A 19,371-nucleotide genomic window follows, 5' to 3' on the forward strand; every position below is an offset into this window, starting at 1 on the left:
GTCCAGAGCCTTTCAATGTGATGCTAGTCTTTCTTTTTCATCCAAAGTGAAAGGGATAAAACTGCATGTAAACTACAAGTATTTAACAGGTACTTGGTAGGGATGGACATGAGTAACCGAGTAGTCAAAATTACGTGAAAGCTTGATCTTTAACCAGAGCTTTAAAAAAAAAAAAAAAAATTTGAATAAAATCACATTTTAAAGGTCACATGCGCCGAATACAACAGGTGTAGACCTTACTGTGAAATGCTAACTTACAAGCCCTTAACAAACAACGCAGTTCAAAAAATGAGTTTTAACGACTCCAACCTAAGTGTATGTAAACTTCCGACTTCAACTGTATATACTAGGCGGTGTCAGAGAAAGGCCCAAAATATTGGGAAAATTGTACATTGACTCTGTACTGGTACCCCCCCAAGAAAAGAGTTAAGAAAATATTTACTAAATAAACTAAGGTGAAAAAAATCATATCATACCGTTTCTTTATACCTGCCTAAAATAAATAATGGATTTATTGTGATGGTGTACAGTTTATTCAATTTATTTATTAGACTTTTTTAAATGTAGATGTTCCAAAGGCTTGTATGCATGGAGGCCTGGAGATGCTAAATGTGTTTATGTTAATTAACGGTCAATTACCATGAGACTGACAGACTTTTGCATGACAATAACCGCCTGACAAAATTTCAGGCGGTGAGAAGCAATAGCACCAGAGGATGAGACTCAAACCCTTTTGGCTTGCCATCTTTCCTCTGAAGAAGCCTCATCACCATGGGCAGCTCTCCGTAAGCATGTGTCTACATTAAGCAGCGAAAGAGGTCTAAAAGGCAGGCCACCACGACAAGACAATCCAATCAAGGCTTGGGAGAGAACTTGACTTGTGCCCCGGAGAGCTCCGACAAACAGATAAACCTACTCATTCCCAGGTGAGGTGGGGGAAAGATCGAGTCACAAACATCAGAGGTGGCATTGCGCCTTTCCGTCGGGCATCCGTGGAAATTTGGTTAGCGGAGATAGGTCTCCTCGCTTTTCATGGGGTTTGTGACTTCGTCATTGGCCCCTCTTCTAGCCACCCCCGAACAGCAGGGAGCTGGAGAAGCTATGGTTTTCATGACCATTACGGTCTGAATCATGGCTTTGTGTTATAGAGTACACCTCCCGCCCAGAGTGGATAATTTCAGAGTTATGTCTCAGCCAGTGGAAGCATATTGAGGTGGGAGGGGGCTGAGACATTGCATCTAAAACTAATGTCATTAAGGAGGGAGAGGTGGCGAGGTGTGTGTTTCTGTGATGTGTGGCCTCTAATAATGCATTAATGTGTATAGGTCTCCAGAAAACACGTCCTGGAGGGGGTGTAATGAGATAAATGGTGAAGTGGAAAATGTCTCTCCTCCCTTTATGCCATTCTCCATCTTCTCCCACCTTCCCGACTCCGCTCCCTACCTCCCTAACTCAACCCTTCAGGCTCAGGAGTTCCTTTATGCTTTCATAACGATGGGAGCTTTCCATCACAGGTAGGTCCATTTGTCTTTGTGGCCCTAGGGACTATAGGCCTAACTATCCTTTACCCTGTAGCCTATCCATCCACTGACATGGCACAAATATTTGAAGTCCCTGTCAGAGAAACTGTTACCTGTGTTGATCTTGGAGGTGACGCGCGACAGGTTGATGCGCTGAGTGGGCCGTATGGGGGTGGCACTTCTCTGGGGGCTGGCTTTGCATCGCTCTGAGGGTTTGCTGATCTTGGACAGGGGTGCAAAGATCCCTGTCAGGGGGAGTTGGAGAATGTGAGAAGAGATAGAAAAAGAGATTGCTAAAAGTAATGAAGAGAGGAAGAAGTCAAAATGGGCCAAACACCAGATTGGGGCAGCCATTTGAGATGTCGAATTCACTCAACTCACATGAGGAGAATAGCTATTGCCATAGTGAGACGCCATTGAGCAACCGACTTGTTCGATAGGTCCTAATAGCTTCGGATGGAGGATATCGATTGAGTCTATGATGACCCGCAGCGACTAGATTGATTAATGCTTAGGGAGTACTGTCAGTCGGAGTTGTAGCGGACATACCGTGTTTGAGGCGGCAGGAAAAGTACTGGACTCCAGCGACGGATCCGTCGTTTTTCCCCTCCGCTTGGTCGAGTTCCACGCCGGCCCAAAGACCGCCGGCGAACTCGGTGCTGCCGCAGAACTGTAGAGTGCCCACCTGAATACGCACACACACACACACACACATACATTAAACAGCTATAGAGCCAACAAGCAGGGCCCTACTCCTAAAGATAAACAGTCAGTAAAAAACAATAGGGTGGGGGGGGGGGAACGACTCTCTCAATATGGTTATTTCATCCTCTATCTGCCCATCCTTGGGAGAGCACGGCTGCGCATTTAGGTAAGGGCGGGCCCCTCTATCAAGAACCGCGGCAACTCAAGCGTGTTTTGATGCGTCCAAATCTATAAACACGTAGAAGGGACAAAAATGAATTAAAAGAAAATAGAGATCAAAGCGCCTGGCTCGCCAGAGCAGCAGGGAGAAAATAGAGTTTTGATTAGCCAATCTGGGGGAACTCAACGCCCGGCGTTTTTCGCTCTCAGTATGGCGCGGGAATTCATTAATAGCTTATTCTTTGAGGGGGCCCTGTCTGTCTGTGTGCGTGCACACGCACGCACTCAGAAGCTGTGTTAGGAGTGGGTGCGTGTAGGAATGAGGGTGTCTTCAGGCAGCAACACAACACAAATTACAAGCCATTAAATTCACCGTTACACCTTTTTCTATTATTTTCTTTTCCATTTCTTTTCCTAAACTTGTCTTAAGAAGAAAAACATTATTGACCACCAAAGATGGTGTTCTCATAGACATTTTCCTGGGGCTAGAGAGTCATGATCTTTCACAGAGTGCTATATTGTTAAAAGTTACAATCAGTAGAAGGGAATTGGCTTGGCAGATGAGCTGTTAATTTCACTGAAATAAGCAGACGGCTCCTTTTTTTTCTACCAGTTATGGACAATCAATCCATGACAGTCTGTGGATTTGAGACCCTTCATTGATGGCTATGGAACTAGCCGCTTACCTTCTGACCAGCGATGACCACGCGGTTGCCCAGCTGGATGCCCATGGTGATGAGCTGGAGCCGAGCCTTGTCGGAGAGGCCTGATGGTGCTTGGGCAGGGAGGGTCAGGGGGGCGCAGGGCCGGGGAAGGGCCTCCCTCAGCAGGCTGCGCAGCTCCTTGGCCAGGGCGGCGGCGTCCGCCATCTCCAAGAGCATGTCCAAGGGCTCGGACACCACGTCGGCCGGACACTGGCCCCTCTCGTTCTGGGGGAAGAGAGATGGGGCAAGAAGAGGAAAATAAATGAAGGTACAGAGAGAGGGAGAAATACAAGGAGAAAAGAATAGCAGAGAAAGTCAACACTGAAGTAGACTGATTTATCCCCAGCTGATTTATAAAATAGCAGCTGTCCGTAGTAAGAGCAAAAACGAGCCTCCCAAAAAGTTAACAATAATGTCACTTCATGAGACTGGTGGTTCTACTTAGGTCTGGAAAGCTCAAGTTTGGACTTGATTACCACCATTACCAACAAAAACACACCCTATCAGTGTTTCATGTGCAGTACATTGACGTGGGCACACACCCTGGGGGTTCAGTGAAATGGCTAAGCCTCAGAGATCCTCATAACTGTCAGAGAGACAGTCAGAGCACTGAGGTGTCAGAGGAGAGATGGCTTCAGAGGTGTAATAGCCGAGGGAGGGCGTTTGAATTGGTGCTGCTGAAGTAATTGGGACCTCGCTCACCCACCCCTCTGGAGGGGCGAGTGGTTCTTTATGAATTGTCAAAGGAGCTCTCTGCAAGAGCCTGCCTTTCACATTGTGCTAATGGACACGCTGCTGATTGACTTGTGTGTGTGTACATGTGTAATGTCTGTCGATATGATATGAATGTTATGTAAGTAATTTATCATGTTGTACAAAAGCATATCCTTAGTGCATTAAGGTATTTGGAGATAGAAGAGTATGTGTGCGCCTGTGTGTGCCTTCAGAAAGTATTCACACCCCTTGACTTTTTCAACATTTCACTGCCAAGGGTGATTCTAACATGTATTGACTCAGGGGATGAATACTTAGTTATATTTTTATTATTTACAAATGTTTCCTCCAATTTGACTGAGTATTTTGTGTAGATCGTTGACAAATAAGGCTAATTAAATTAATTTTAATCCCACTTTGAAACACAACAAAATGTGGAAAAAGTCAATGGGTGTGAATACTTTGAAGGCACTGTATGTGTGAGCTGGAATATATTTAAAGTCAGGCCAAGGGTGTTAATGTTGAGCTAATGCTCAGTCAACTTAGTGTATGTAAACTTCTGACCCACTGGAATTGTGATGAAAGAAATAAAAGCTGAAGTAAATCTCTACTACTATTCTGACATTTCACATTCTTAAAATAAAGTGGTGATCCTAACTGACCTAAAACACAGAATTTTTACTAGGATTAAATGTCAGGAATTGTGAAAAACTGAGTTTAAATGTAGTTGGCTAAGCTGTATGTAAACTTCCGACTTCAACTGTAGATGTTAATGCACTACTAGCATTAGCAGACACATTTTCAATTGCCACTCATGTACAGGAAAACCTGGAGTTTGCCTGTGATTATAGGGAGTTGCATGCCTTTCAAAGTTAGCATCTCTACTTCAACAGAAACTTTCTGACCGTCTGACTTTTCTAATTCTTGAGAGTAAAGCTTGGAAACAATTAGCGTATTCAGAAATTATTCAGACCCCTTGCATTTTTCTACATTTTGTTACATTACAGCCTTATTCTAAAATTGATTAAATCGTTTTTTCCCCTCAATCTACACACAATACCCCATAATGACAAAACAAAAACATGTTTTTAAAATTTTATAAAAAAGTCACTCTTGCAATGACGAAGAGCTACAGAGGTCAACAAACGTGTTCACGCACAAACTAGAAGTAATCAGTTTTGAGAGCCAGCAAATCGGTCACTCACTTTGTGAAATCTGCATCGCATCAGATCTCGACTGGCTGGTGATCTGTGCCAATGACCGAGCTATGACAAACTCCCTGAAAAACAACCAACCTAGAAATTAGAAACTGGTGTAATTAGCCAAAAGTTAATACAAAAAACAGAGCAGATAGCAGTGCTACCACTTCTCTCTGACTCCGGACTACAAATTATCCCCAGAGGCAGGAGTTCAAACCACATCCTGTCCTATGTCTTTACCTGCTCCTTCACCTTAACCCTTTCCTTGTTGTCTGAATAAAAGTATAATGCATTCTCTTTCAAAAAATGTAAGAGAAAAAGGAGCAGACAAAATGTTCTACTTATATCAACAGTACGTTTCTTGACAGCTCAGTGAATTTAAGGATGACAGCTCAAAGACTTAGTAACAACTAGGTCAATTAGGAATAAAGAAAGACAGCAATGTATTTTTGCCCTGCTTCCCTTTCATGCTTACGTGTTAAGCTGGCGATTCATGTGTATGCCCTCTAGCACTGTCAGTCTTGGATCTTTGTACTCCTTGGAGACCAAGTCTTGTTTTCGAGAGAGGTTGAAAAGTATAGCCAGTACACTGTGCCAAATCACACATCAGTTTTCTCCTCGAAATTAGTTGTGTAAGGAGCAGAATCCATTCACAGATACGGTAGCACTCTGCTGCCCTCATGTGATGAAATAAAACATCCAACGATGCAGAATGATAGAGGCAAATCCATTCAAATGCAAATATGGACAACACTGGACGAGGGCGCATGGTCAATTTCAAAGTAAATGTCTGAGTTAAATCAGGGAGCCGCTGAAGCAAAGCCCTCAGCATACACTTTGCAGAGCTACAGAGACAAAAAGCCTCAGAGTGAGCCTATATGAGAAAGCATTTTGTCTAAGATGAGGGGCAATTCAAAGCTCATCAAAGACATTGGTATTCCAAACGAATGCCTGTTTAGTGTACTGCGTCAACTGAGGCCAAATGGTAAATGTGACACAAAAACTTTGAATATCTGAAATTGAAATTCAAGGTAAGCCTAACTGTGCGGGTGAACGATGCTGTTTCTTTTACTCAAGCGCAGTGGCTTGTGACGGTCTCCATCAAATCAATATACTGTAATGACATCTCATGACTATTTTCGACTTACAGAGGTGTATAAAAAAAAGAAAAACATATTATAGAGCAAGAACGGGGTTACTCAAATAGACCACGTAAATCAAAAATCAATACACATTGGGTAACATCAGCCTGTTCAAATAGCGTGCCTCTCATGGGCACAGTTACAGCTATGCTCCGTTGAGAAATGGTCATCCGAATCGGAGAGTGCTTTACTAGCGCTGACTGGAATGTATTCCAGGACTCTGCCGATAGCGTCGACGAGCTAGCCACCTGCGTCACCGGCTTCATTAGGAAATGCATCGCCGACGTTGTTCCCCCAATCAAAAGCCCCAGATTAACACAGAGGTTGGTGCTAAAATAAAGGTTAGGGCTACCGCACACAGGGCTAGCACAGAGGCTACGGCTGAGGACACAAACAAGTACGAGAAGTCCTGCTACGCCCTCTGCAGAGCCATCAAACAAGCAAAAGGACAATCTACGAACAAGGTTGAATCCTACTACACAGGCTTTGACGCCTGACGCAGGTGGCAGGGGCTACAGTGCATTACAGATTACAAAGGAAGACCCAGCCGTAATCTGTCCAATGATGCCTTTCTACCAGATGAACTCAATGCATTTTATGCATGCTTTAAAAAAATGCTAAACTCTTGAGCTGTGCACAAGGGCAATGGCTGACCCAGGGGACTGGGTGATCTAGCTCTGCGAGGTCGACGTGAGTAAGGATTTTAATGAGGTTAACACGCGTAAGGCAGCAGGGACGGAAAGTATCGCAGGGCTCATTCTCAGAGTATGTGCAGAACAGCTGGCAGGCACATTCACGATTATCTTCATCGACGGATCTGCAATGGAGCGGGTCAAGAGCTTCAAGTTCCTGTGTCCAAATCACTAAGGACTTAAAATGGTCCACACACACGCAATAAGTCGTGAAGAAGACGCGACAGTGCCTCTTCCCCCTCAAGAGGTTGAAAAGATTTGCCATGGGCCCTCAAATCCTTAAAAAGTTCTACAGCTGCACCATTGAGAGCATCTTGACTGGCTGCATCACTGCTTGGTATGGCAACTGTATCACCCTCAAATCGCATGGTGCTATAGAGGGTGGTGCGGACAGCCCAGTACATCACTGGAGCTGAGCTCCCCACCATCCAGGACCTCTATATCAGGCGGTGTGAAAGGAAGGCCCAGAACATTTTTCTAAACTCCAGCCACCCATAGACTGTTCTCTCTGCTTCCACAGAGCAAGCGGTACCGGGGCAACAAGTCTGACACCAACAGGATCCTGAACAGCTTCTACCCTCAAGACATAAGACTGCTAAATATCTACCAAAATGGCTACATGGACTATCTGCATTGACCCTTTCAGTTTGTTTATATGTTTGCACTGTCTCTATGAACACTCACTCCCAAACACTGACACTCCAACACACACAAACAATTCATTTGCTCACACACACAAATTCATACTGACTCTACACACATCAACACACACTGATACACGCTTCTGCTACTCTGTCATACATCCTGATGCCGAGTCAGCTTACCCCTATACATTTCTACCTCTATCACTCCAGTATGCCTGCACATTATTAATATGGTATTGGCACTGACCATGGAACTGAAAATGTATATAGCTTACTTACTTTCTTGTGTTCTTCTTATTTCTATTTATTGTTTGCTTTTGTTCTGCTTGACTTTATTTTTATAGTACAACTGATATTGATTACTGCATTGTTGAGAAAGAACAACAAAGGTATTACACTGCACTTGTGCACATGAAAAAAAACTTGAAACTACAGAGGAAGGATAAGCTCCACGCTCCCTTCCCCCCAAAAATAGGCAGAACTACAACGTACAGTTAACAATCATTGTCATTCTCATCATCCTCCTCGGGAATGTTATTGGAAGTATACACATGAAGCTACACTTCTTGATGAACTCTATCTTTCTAATTGACAGATTGTGATCAGGCTTGGAGAGATGATTACGAACTTCAAAATTACCAAACCTGTGCCTTTCACAACATGAATGAACTCCCATCACCTCTCCTGCTCCCTCCAGCAGTATTACTTATTGCACATCTCGCTGATTAACAATGTGCAGTGGTGAGTCACAAGTCTTACTGAATCAAACAGAGGGGATGGCAGTGTGGAGGACTAACACAGGAGCTTTTCTTCAAATAAGATTTATCGGGACAGGACAGTAGAGTGGGAGGGGGTGAGAACGTATATCCTCCGCCTACATCTCTGCAAGCAAAGTGTTTTCTACTGCATTTTTTGTATTAACTTTTTTTAGTTTTTTGATAAGTTGTTGAGAGATGAACTGAAATATCTGGTGGTGATCCACAGAATTGCAGGACTGATTATGGAAAGTCTGTTTTGTTTTGCTTGGCAAGCTAATATAGCTAGCTAATATGATTTTAATGATGCAACACCAGATTAACATCATCAGTTTTTTGGCCACCTGCCCCGGTTCCTAGAGGGAAGTGGACTGCGGTGTGAGGGGATGCAGAGGCTCACCTCATAGGGGGCTTCTCCAGATTACTGCTGAGGTGTGATGGTCTTACTTATGCTTTTACAGTCGCCGAAACATCACCCAGGGGGTGCTACATTTCAGTAGTGGACGATCCAGCCTACCTACAGAAGAGGGACTGCGAACATCGAAGACGACAAGGTACCCGATGAAGAACTCGGTGGCCTGTTTGTCAGATGTTTCTACCTCCAAGCCTGGCTGTTCCATATATGCTCCCTCTGCTCAAGGTACAACTTTTTCGAACTGCCTACCATCTAAAGCTGTGAAAGGCCATCAACGAAGAACTGCCAGATCAAAATGACTGAGATTCTACTTGTAATGAAAAGTGCTATATAAAACAAATCTATTATTAGTTATACTATACAAGTAGTGTCATCAGCGTATGGGCTGGGCATCTGAAAGAGTGTAATCAAATCAACCGTTTTCATTTGACCTTGACCTTGATGTTTCCGCAAACATATTGCCTTGAACATTCCCTCGCACCGTTACCTCTACCTGAGAACCAAACAAAATGTTCAAGGAACATTTCTCGTTAGCTAAAGACTGAGCCACAAAGACTCTTTACTTGTTCCCCCTCTGGGCCTTACACGCTTAAAACAGGAGTCGCAGGTTGTTCGAGACACAGCGGGCTTTTTAGCAGGGGTAAATAATATCAATAATAAAAATTCATCTGGTGTTGCGTTCCTCTCCCCTCGCACCGAGGGGGTGTAAAATTTGTTTAGGAGATAAATTAGTGCTGTTAATTTGCAGGAAAAACCTGCGGGAGAGAACTGAATGAGAGAGTTGGGGAGGGTAAAGCGAAGAAGCGCAAGTCGGGCATAGGAGGGATGTGTGGCATCTTCAGTGGCGAAGAAACACACATCTGCTCGTCGGGGTCTTTGTGTCACAAGGATTGCACATTCCTGAGGGGTATAATTTCAAGAGCGGGGAATGAGTGGAAAGGAGGTGTGACGGTATATGTGACTGTGTGTGGTGTGTATATTAATTTACTATGATTATGCATGAGTGCAATGGAGAACATCCATATGTAGAAATGCAGACTTGTGTGTGCGTTTGTTTATGTGTGTATTTGTGTGTGTGAGTGTGTATTTAAATAGAACCCACTCCTATAAATCAAGCCAGCACTGTGTTTATGGTAAAATGGTAGTAAAGTGGTCTTGAGTTGTGTTTTACATTAGTCAAATGTGAGGAGAGACAGCTGAACAGCCTCTAAACTGGTCAGGTAGGTGGTACCAGGTAGCTACCAACTGAGTTGAATTATGTTACAGGGAGTAAAAGGTACCCATTGACACCACATTTCCCAGGCAAATGAACAGCACAGAGCAAATAAGGTTCTGTTGAAAGTGTCTTGGAAATCAGCCCTAAGTGTTTATCCATGGGGAAGGGCAATTTGAGGAACATACCCTGAAGGTGGGGTTAGCTCCCAGTTCTAGCAGACACTTGACTGCAGAGGAGCACAGGTTGGAGGCGGCAATGTGCAGGGCCGTGCCGAAGTCAAAGTCACTGCAGGTGGTGTCTACCTCTGAAACAAGTTCATAGATCCAATCAAATTAGATTAAATAACACTTAATTGTCTGCTTTTGCAGAAATGTACTTTATATCTCAATGCTTCATCATCACAAGACAAAAAGTTTAATGAGAGAGGTGTGACATGCTGAAAGTCAGCAAATTGTATTTAGTTATTCTTTATTTGAACAGGCAACAGTAAGTGTTGTCTATTTACTGTTTGTGTCAGTTTATTCAGTATATTTGAAAAATAATGTAAGAGTCTCACACTCTAGGAGCTCAGTGTTTGTCATTATACCTTGACGAACACAGTCTGTCGAAACATTGGTTATAAAATTATTGCATCTGAGCTCCTAGAGTGTGAGGCTCTCCTTTTCTTTTTTTCTACTCCGCTAGCCAGCACCTCGCCTAAACAGGTGTGCGTTTTTTTTGCCTACAGATTATTCAGCATATTTGCTTACACAAGTACCCCCTTTGCACATACTGTATGAGTGTCCTATTCTGAAAACTGGAAGCTTGAATCCTTATTCTTTGAGATCATGTGAGTGTGGTTGCAGGGGACAAAGTATGAAATGACAGTGTTGGTAGCAAGTTTCTTTCCCTTCGTAGCATTCTCTCCAGTTATCTGTTCCACAGTTTATCACAGTGTCTTTCCTCTTATTTTTGTCTCTTATCCCCTATCCCCCCACCACCTACTCCTCCTCCCCTCTCTCCCCCATCTTCACTTTCCTCACCCCCGGGCTGGGAGGCGTGCAGAACCACCCGGATGAGCTGGGGCACATCGAAGTAGGCGGCGTAGTGCAGGGCACTCATGTTGGTCCACCGCGACCGCAGACCAGGCTCCGCCCCCAGGGATAGGAGTTGCTGGGCGAAGCTGGCCGCCATGTCTGCGTCACCTGAGGGGACAGACAGACGGTCAATGGCTGCCAGAACACTACAGTACACAATGTCAGGGCAGACTTTAAGCCTTTCAAACAATATTTCTCATAGACAGAGAGACAGAGAGACAGAGGCACAGACAGACAGACAAACAAGACACTCAATCACATGCATGCACACACCTACATACACTACCCTCTACTCACCTATGCCGGGTGCCCCCGCCTTGCAGCAGTAGTGCAGGAGGCTCATGTCGGTCAAGCCATCTCGGTCATTCACACCACAGCCTCTCTTTAGGATCTAACAGTGGCGCAACGATAAGCATCACTGCTATGTCTAAATAGTCAGTTAGCTATGTGGAACACAGATCTAATAATAGCCATGATAACCTAGAAATGTCTGAGACCAAGGAATTTTACAGCACTGAACCGATGCTAACTTCAGAAGCTGAAAACCCAAACAAAGATGGCTATCACTTTCGTTGTGGGAAGTCATTCGTAAGGAGGTCGTGTTTTTTTTTGCAGTGCTATGTTATCACTGAAGCAAGTTGTAAGTTTTGGAATTCATAGAGAAATGTCCACCTGCCTAAACCCTAATTTTCCCTTTCTCAGGAGGTCAATTATCCAGTTGCACACTACCTAGAGAAAGTAATAAAAAAAAGGGGGGGTGGGGGAAGCCTGGCACAACACTGAGCACTAAGACACGGGGAGGAGAGAGATTACGTTTGAGTTCAATTAAGATCAGAGCTCATTGTACTGTATAGTATGTTGCAGTATTTAAATAAAGAAAAATGTTTTCCACAGGTGATTAGCTACACTGAATAGTTATTTTATCATCCAAACGAATGTTTTTGTGTAAAATATAAAATATATGTCTGAGTGTGGCTGACTGATGCCGGATTCAAACTATAGACCCAAATCGAGCAAAGCCAAAACGAGACGTACTGGCTTGGCTTAGTTACGCATGGACAATGTGAAAAGAAAATATTGACGCCAGCACAGTATGGGTCAGCCCCATAGTGTGAATCAGGCATTAGTGTCGTCATTGACAATGTCCTTTGTGTTGTTTCTTTGTCTACAACCCCAGGAGGTTGAACAAATGGGTTATCTTAATGAACTAACCTAGAGAGATATTAAGTATATGTCCCAAATGTCACCCTATGCCCTTGATATAGTGCACTACTTCTGACCAGAGCCCTAAGGGCACTAAATGGGGAAGACGGTGACATTTGGGACACAGACTAGGTGTAATGGAGGAATAAGGGTCACCTCATTGCCGATCAGGCTGATATTCTTCTGGACCTGGGGCACCCACTGCCTGAGTACGGCGAACAGCTCCGGTACCGTGGTGCTGGACTCAAACAGCACCTCCCTGCATTGGGGCTCCTCGGGGTCAAAGAAGGAGAACTCTGGAGGAGGGAACAAGAGCAAAAACAGAGACACTTTTAATCAGACCTGGGGTGTATTCACTAGGAACCAAATTAAAGCAAATGGCCGAAACGGGGAGAGACTAACCTGAACTTGTCTAATAAGATATGCTCCATTTTGTTATGGTTCGCAACTGTGTGCGTTAATGAATACACCCTGGGTTCAAATAGTATTTAAAATAATTTAAAATATTACATCTGGGCTTGATAGAGGATGTCTGGCAAAATGGGAGCGATAGAAAAGTCGCAAAACTGCAAACCACCGCCCATCTGCCACTCAAGACAGGGTACAACAAATGCTAAAAATATAGTAATGATTTCGATTAATATTTAAACCCAGGTCTGCTCGCAAATAACACATGTATTCAGTATACTGTATGTGTGCATACAATAAGTGAAACCTACAACCAAGGCGATATGAATGCCAGGCAGCTTCGTACTACACAATATAGTTCCATCTGAACATCCCACAACGTTGTGCTCTGGTGAACGTAGCCCCGGTGTTGCAAGCACCATGCTCTAACCAACTGTGACATCTGAATCACAGAAGAACGTGGGTGGATGAGAAAAGAGCCATGATGCTACCATCACTTACTTGCACTGGTCTTTTCTTACTACCACTGACTGCGGCAAGTAAGGTTTTAATTGCAATGGCTTTGATATGTGGTTGTCTTATCAACCTTAGTTGAAAACACTGACAAAGTCGCTCTAAATAAGAGCTTCTGTTAAACGACTAAATTGTAATGTAAATGTAGAAAATTAGGGACCTTGTCTGGAATCTGAGTTATCGTGTCGCCGAGATCAAGACACACACCGCTCAAAACAATTTCTTGCCTGGAATTTAAATTTACAACAGGGGCAATCTGCATTTTCTACATCAATTTTGGGATTTGTAAATTAATGAGATATATACACATACATACATACATACATACATACATACATACATACATACATACATACATACATACATACATACATACATACATACATACATACATACATACATACAGTGAGGAAAAAAAGTATTTGATCCCCTGCTGATTTTGTACGTTTGAAATGATCAGTCTATAATTTTAATGGTAGGTTTATTTCAACAGTGAGAGACAGAATAACAACCAAAGAATCCAGAAAAACGCAAGTCAAAAATGTTATAAATTGATTTGCATTTTAATGAGGGAAATAAGTATTTGATGTATGTCTCCCTTCTCGATAGGGCATCCGCGTTTCCATGCGTCGCCCCTGACCTGTGCACAACAGAAAAAGAGAAGCGTTGAAGGGACAAGAACCACCTGGTGACCCGATCATTTGTGTCCCTTCCCCTGGCTATCCAGACCATGGGAGCACGGTCAGTAACCAGGGTGAAGTGGGTGCCTAACAGGTAATACTTGAGAGTACCCACTTCACCGCTAGACACTCTTTCTCAACAATCGAGTACTTTTTCTCTCTAGGTATTAGCTTTCGGCTTATGTACATGACGGGGTGCTCCTCCCCATCGTGTATCTGGGACAGAACGGCCCCTAGTCCCGTGTCACATGCATTCGTCTGGACCAACATCGGCAGCTGGAAATCGGGCGTTACGAGAATCGGATGGGAGCACAGTGTTTCCTTCAGGCGCCTGAACGCCGCTTCTGTCTCGTCCGTCCATTTCACTGTTTTCGGTAGGCGGGCCCTGGTTAGGTCGGTGAGGGGGGAAGCTATAACCGCAAAGTTGGGGATAAACCGGCTATAGTATCCTGTCAATCCCAGGAAGGGATTGTGTCTTGGTGCGTGGAATGGGCCAGTCACGTACCGCATGAACCTTCCTCTCCTGGGGCTTGACCATCCCCCGTCCGATCAAATACCCCATGTACTCCACCTCCTCAGACCCTAGTTTGCATTTCTTGGGGTACACCGTCAACCCGGCTTGCCTGAGATCGTCCAGCACCGCCTGGAGGCGCGTCTGGTGCTCTTCCAACCGTGGCTGTGGATGATGATATCATCCAAATAGGCCGCTGCGTACTGCTGGTGGGGTCGAAGAACTTTGTCCATCAGGCGCTGGAATGTGGGTAGGAGTTGGTGGAGAGAGAACGGGAGCACCCGGTACTCATATAGTCCGTCTGGTGTCGAAAGCGCTGTCTTCTCCCGGGAGGAGGCTGTCAACGGTACCTCCTTTGGTCAGGTCAAGGGTGCTGATGTACCGGGCCTTTCCCAATCGATCAATGAGTTTGTCCACCCTTGGCATGGGGTAGGCGTCGAACAAGCTAATGTCGTTCACACCCCGGAAATCATTATAGAAGCGCAGGCTACCGTCCGGTTTGGGCACCAATACGATGGGGCTGCACTAAGCACTGTGGGACTCTTCAACGACCACCATCCTCAGCATAGCCTCCACTTCCTGCTTCACGGGCCTTCTTTCAGGTCTCCGGAATCTGATATGGCCGTTTTCGTCCCGTTTCCCTGGGCCGGGTACGGATGTGGTGTTCAATGAGGGTCATGCTGCCCGGCTTCTCTGAGAACATTGCCGTGTTCCGATCGACGAGCTCCCCGAGCGCTTGCTTCTGGGCCGGGTCGAGGTCCTCATTGTTCGGGACTACCACTGGTACCGTTGGTGTCCTGGGTCCCAACCATAACACGGCCAAGGCTGTCCTCTCGTGCCATTTCTTCAACAGATTCACGTGGTAAATCTGTTGGGGTTTCCGTCTTCCGGGCTGCCGTACGCGGTAATTGACGGGTCCCAGCTTCTCTATCACCTCGTATGGCCCGGGCCATGTTGCCAGGAACTTACTTTTGGCCGTGGGGATTAAGACCAACACCCTGTCTCCCACCTGGAATTCTCGGGGCTGGGCTCCCCGATTGTAGACCTGGGCTTGGGCGTGTTGGGCCTTCTCCATATGTTCCCTTACCACTGTCATCCGCTCCCTCATCGTCTCCACGTGCTCTACCACGCTGCGTAAGGGGGTCGGTTGGGATTCCCACACCTCCTTGGCAAGGTCCAGTAGGCTGCGTGGCCTCCTCCCGTAGAGGAGTTCGAAAGGGGAAAACCCAGTGGAGGACTGGGGTACTTCTCGGATTGAGAACATTAGGTGGGGTAGTATCTGGTCCCAGTTCTTCCTGTCCTGCTCGATGACCTTCCGCAGCATTTGTTTGAGCGTTTTATTGAACCGCTTGACAAGCCCATCCATCTGCGGGTGAAAGACGGAGGTCCAGATCTGCAGGAGAGCACACAAACCTTTCATTAGGCGGGACATAGACCAAGGTACTGAGTTTGTCAGGATCTGGTTCGGGATGCCCACCCAGCTAAAGAGGTGGAACAGCTCCCGGGAGATTCCCTTGGAAACCGCCGCCCGTAGGGGAATGGCCTCGGGACACACGGGTGGCATAATCTACTATCACCAGGAGGTACCGGTGTCCTCGTGCTGTTTTTACCAGGGGTCCCACTATGTCCATGGTGATGCCTTCAAAGGGTACCCCGATGATCGGTAGGGGGACCAGTGAGTTTCGGAAGTGTGCTTTTGGGGCAGTGAGTTGACACTCTGGGCAGCTGCGATAGTAGTCTTCCATGGCAGTAGTCTTCCAGTGGAACCAGGCGGCGATCCATTCCCGGGTTTTCTCCATTCCCAGGTGCGCCCCCAATAGATGGGTGTGGGCCAGCTGAAGAACGGTTCCCACGTACCGTCGGGGCAGCAACAATACCTCTCGAAGTTCCCTCTGTTGGTGCAACACCTGATACAAAAGGTTATTCTTGATTTGGAAATGGGGGTATCCCCAGTCACTCACCCCCAAAAGTAGCTGTCCATTCACTTGGGCTGCGGCGGCTTTCAAGTTCGGATCCTCCCACTGAGCCGTCCCGAATTGTCCCCTCAGTTGGCCCCCATTGGGTGTCTCGACAGGCCCCTTGCAATCGAGGAGGGGGAGGCTGGGCTCCTCCTCCAGTGGTTCCCCGGGGGGGGGGGACTCCGGACTGAGGGGCTTCCGGGCCACACAGGCGATGGGTCATCCCCGCTGTCGTAACTTTTTCTTCAGCACGTGCCGCCATAGGGCCGCAAACAATCCCGTCCCATTAGGAGAGGTACCGGCAACTCTGGTACTGCACCCACCATCATCTGGCAGTTCCCTTGTGGCGTCACGATGTTGGTCCATATGGATGGATACCGCTTTGTGTCACCGTGAACACAGGAAATGAACATCTCCCTACCCCTTTCGGTCTCCTGGTTCAGCAGGCTCGTGGTTACGAGCGTATCCATACTTCCGGAGTCTAATAGAGCTTCCGTGTCGTGTCCATCGGCCTCCGTGGCTTGCTGATGGCATTGACTCCTCTCGAGCCGGGCAATTCCAGGCAATGTGCCCACGGGCGCAACACTCAAAACACCTCCTTTGGTCTCCATCTACCTGGGTTCGGTGGTGGCGGGTCGGCCCTACCCCAGCCGTCTCTTCACGGGTTTGCGGTCCTTTGGCCCTGTCGACTGCCGGTTCGGGGTACACAGCTGTGGGGCTGTCCTTCCGTCCCCTCGAACGGGTCGCCGACTCGGCCCGGCTCCCACTCAGCAGGGCCTGAGTGCTCTGATGCATCTCCACTGCTTCCAGGAGGTGCTCCATAGACTCGCTGCCCTCTTCATGTAGTGGGGTAGCGCCCGTAAGAAGCGATCCAGGACCACTTTGTGGAGGATGGAGAGGGTGGAAACGTTGGTTAGGAGCCATACCCTGGTGACGCGCAGTAGGTCGCTGGGCTTGGGGGGTGCGTCGGGTACGAACCTCCAGTTGTGGAACAGTTGAGCACGATGGGCCAGGCTGTACCCGTAGCGGCTGAGTATCTCCCGTTTGAGTCCATCGTAGTTAGCCGCCTGTTCGTCGTTCAGGTCCCAATACACCTTTTGGGCATTCCCAGAGAGGAACGGGGCCAGCAGACTTGCCCACTTCGGCCTTGGCCATCCTTCCCGTGGTGCTGTCCGTTTAAACGGACAGAGGTGTTTCGATGTCAGCGTCTTCCGTTAGCTTGATTACAAACTGGTTGGGATGTGATTCAGGAGATGCTCCACCTTGCAGCTTCCTGACTTCCTCAATGAGGCGGCCGTTTTGTAGTCGCTGTTCCACCAGCATTCGTTCCTGAACCGCCTGTTGTGCTTATTGGGCCCGGACGAACTGAGCAATCAACTCGTCCATGCTGATGCTGTGTAAATGTCAACCCTGATCTGACCACGTTATCAGAATGCCCGCATTCTCCACCACTTGTGGCAGACCAGGGGGTTTGGTCAAGATGTTTACACAGATCAGACAAGGACAGAGTAGGATTAGCTCGGTTTCAAGGGTGTTTGTTTATTTAAATAATAAATCAAAAGAGACCCTCTCCGGGATACCGTCTTCTGGGCTCCGGGTCTTGCTGTATCCTGTCGGGCACAAAAACTGAACTCCCTCCTTTTAGCTCGGGCACCGTCTCCAACTACACGGAAGTCACCTTTCTTCCCCCAGTCCCTTTCCTTGTGTGCTGCCCTTCTGGCAGCTTTATGGGTCTCGTACAGCTGGTGAGCAATCAGCCCTTGATTACCCACGAACCACAATCAGCCCTAATTAGTCCTGGCCGGAGAGCCCGTCGAGACCTGGCACGCCCAGCAGAGGGAGCCATCGCCTCGTGATGTAGACTCCGTCTGCCACCAGGCCTCGACGAGTCTCCCCTTGGTGGCTGACCTGCTCTACACTACAATAAATAAGTAAAAAAAAAAATATATATATATATATATATATATCATATTTTCAAACAGTCCATTTACATTTTCCAAATGGGCTATACATTTGGTTGAGGTTTTTGTGCTTCTCTTTCAAAAACAAGGGCATTTCTAAGTGACCCCAAACTTTTGAACAGTATTGTATGTATTGTAAAAAAGATTATCTTTGAGAACTATCACCAAAATAAAAAGACATTCAGGGAGAATCTAAAATTAAAGAAATGGCATGGCATGGGGCCTCCATTGATTTTGTTAATGTTTGAGTCACTCAGATAGCATAAGAACACGGCATAAGCCATGGCAAAATGTTTAGAATTACTGGAAATGTGCTTTAAAACTCCACATTTTCACTCAGCCCCGTGGAAAAACGTGTAGAATTGCAGGGAATTGGCTTGTAAAATGCAAAATTGTCTCTGCGGCTAAGAGAAGGGCCTCTAAAGGGTCGGAGATGGCATCGTTGGCCACACCCAATACCACGCTTTCCTAAGAGAAACACTGATTTGTCTAATACTGTTATACTACGTATACTACAGTGGTTCCTCCTTTAACCTGTCTGGGCTAGGGGGCAGTATTTTCACAGCCGGATGAAAAACATACCCAATTTAAATAGGTTACTACTCTGGCCCAGAAACTAGAATATGCATATTATTAGTAGATTTGGATAGAAAACACTCTGAATTTTCTAAAACTGTTTGAATGGTGTCTGTGAGTATAACAGAACTCATATGGCAGGCAAAAACCTGAGAAAAATCCAAGCAGGAAGTGAAAAGTCTGAGAATTGTAGTTCTTTTGATTCTCTATCGAAGCTCCAGTGTCTGTGGGGTGACGTTGCACTTCCTAAGGCTTCCATTGGCTGTCTAAAGCCTTCAGAAAGTGGTTTGAGCATTTTCCTGTCACTGGGCAGATAATAGGAGCTCAGTTACTGAGTGGTCTGCCTGGAAACAAAGGGATTGTATATGCTCGGTCCCGCGAGCGCCCCTCCATTTTCTTCTTGAATGAATATGCTATTGTCCGGTTGGAATATTATCGCAATTTTACGTTAAATATACCATAAAGATTGATTTTAAACAGCGTTTGACATGCTTCTAAGTAATGGAACATTTTGACTTTTCGTCTCTCGTTCCACGCTCGCGCGTTAAGCCTTTGGATAAGTGATCTGTACGCATGAACAAAACGGAGGTATTTGGACATAAATATGGATTATTTCGAGC

The 19,371-nt window shown here is 46.1% G+C and overlaps 1 protein-coding gene across 3 annotated transcripts in view; it reads right to left on the reverse strand.

The window, feature by feature from the left end:
• The window catches only part of LOC115162611 (CAP-Gly domain-containing linker protein 4), a 101,670-nt gene that overhangs the window by 66,847 nt on the left and 15,452 nt on the right, over positions 1-19,371 (reverse strand). For all 3 annotated transcript variants that reach the window (XM_029714076.1, XM_029714075.1, XM_029714074.1), the window contains exons 3-9: positions 12,301-12,440; positions 11,239-11,332; positions 10,888-11,049; positions 10,051-10,169; positions 3,071-3,313; positions 2,070-2,205; positions 1,634-1,765 (exon numbers count right to left, since the gene is read on the reverse strand). In XM_029714076.1, coding sequence (XP_029569936.1) covers positions 1,634-1,765; positions 2,070-2,205; positions 3,071-3,313; positions 10,051-10,169; positions 10,888-11,049; positions 11,239-11,332; positions 12,301-12,440 — 1,026 coding nt within the window. The remainder of the gene's footprint in view (positions 1-1,633; positions 1,766-2,069; positions 2,206-3,070; positions 3,314-10,050; positions 10,170-10,887; positions 11,050-11,238; positions 11,333-12,300; positions 12,441-19,371) is intronic.

Source organism: Salmo trutta, chromosome 25 (genome assembly GCF_901001165.1).
Source record: "Salmo trutta chromosome 25, fSalTru1.1, whole genome shotgun sequence".
Classification (NCBI taxonomy): domain Eukaryota; kingdom Metazoa; phylum Chordata; class Actinopteri; order Salmoniformes; family Salmonidae; genus Salmo; species Salmo trutta.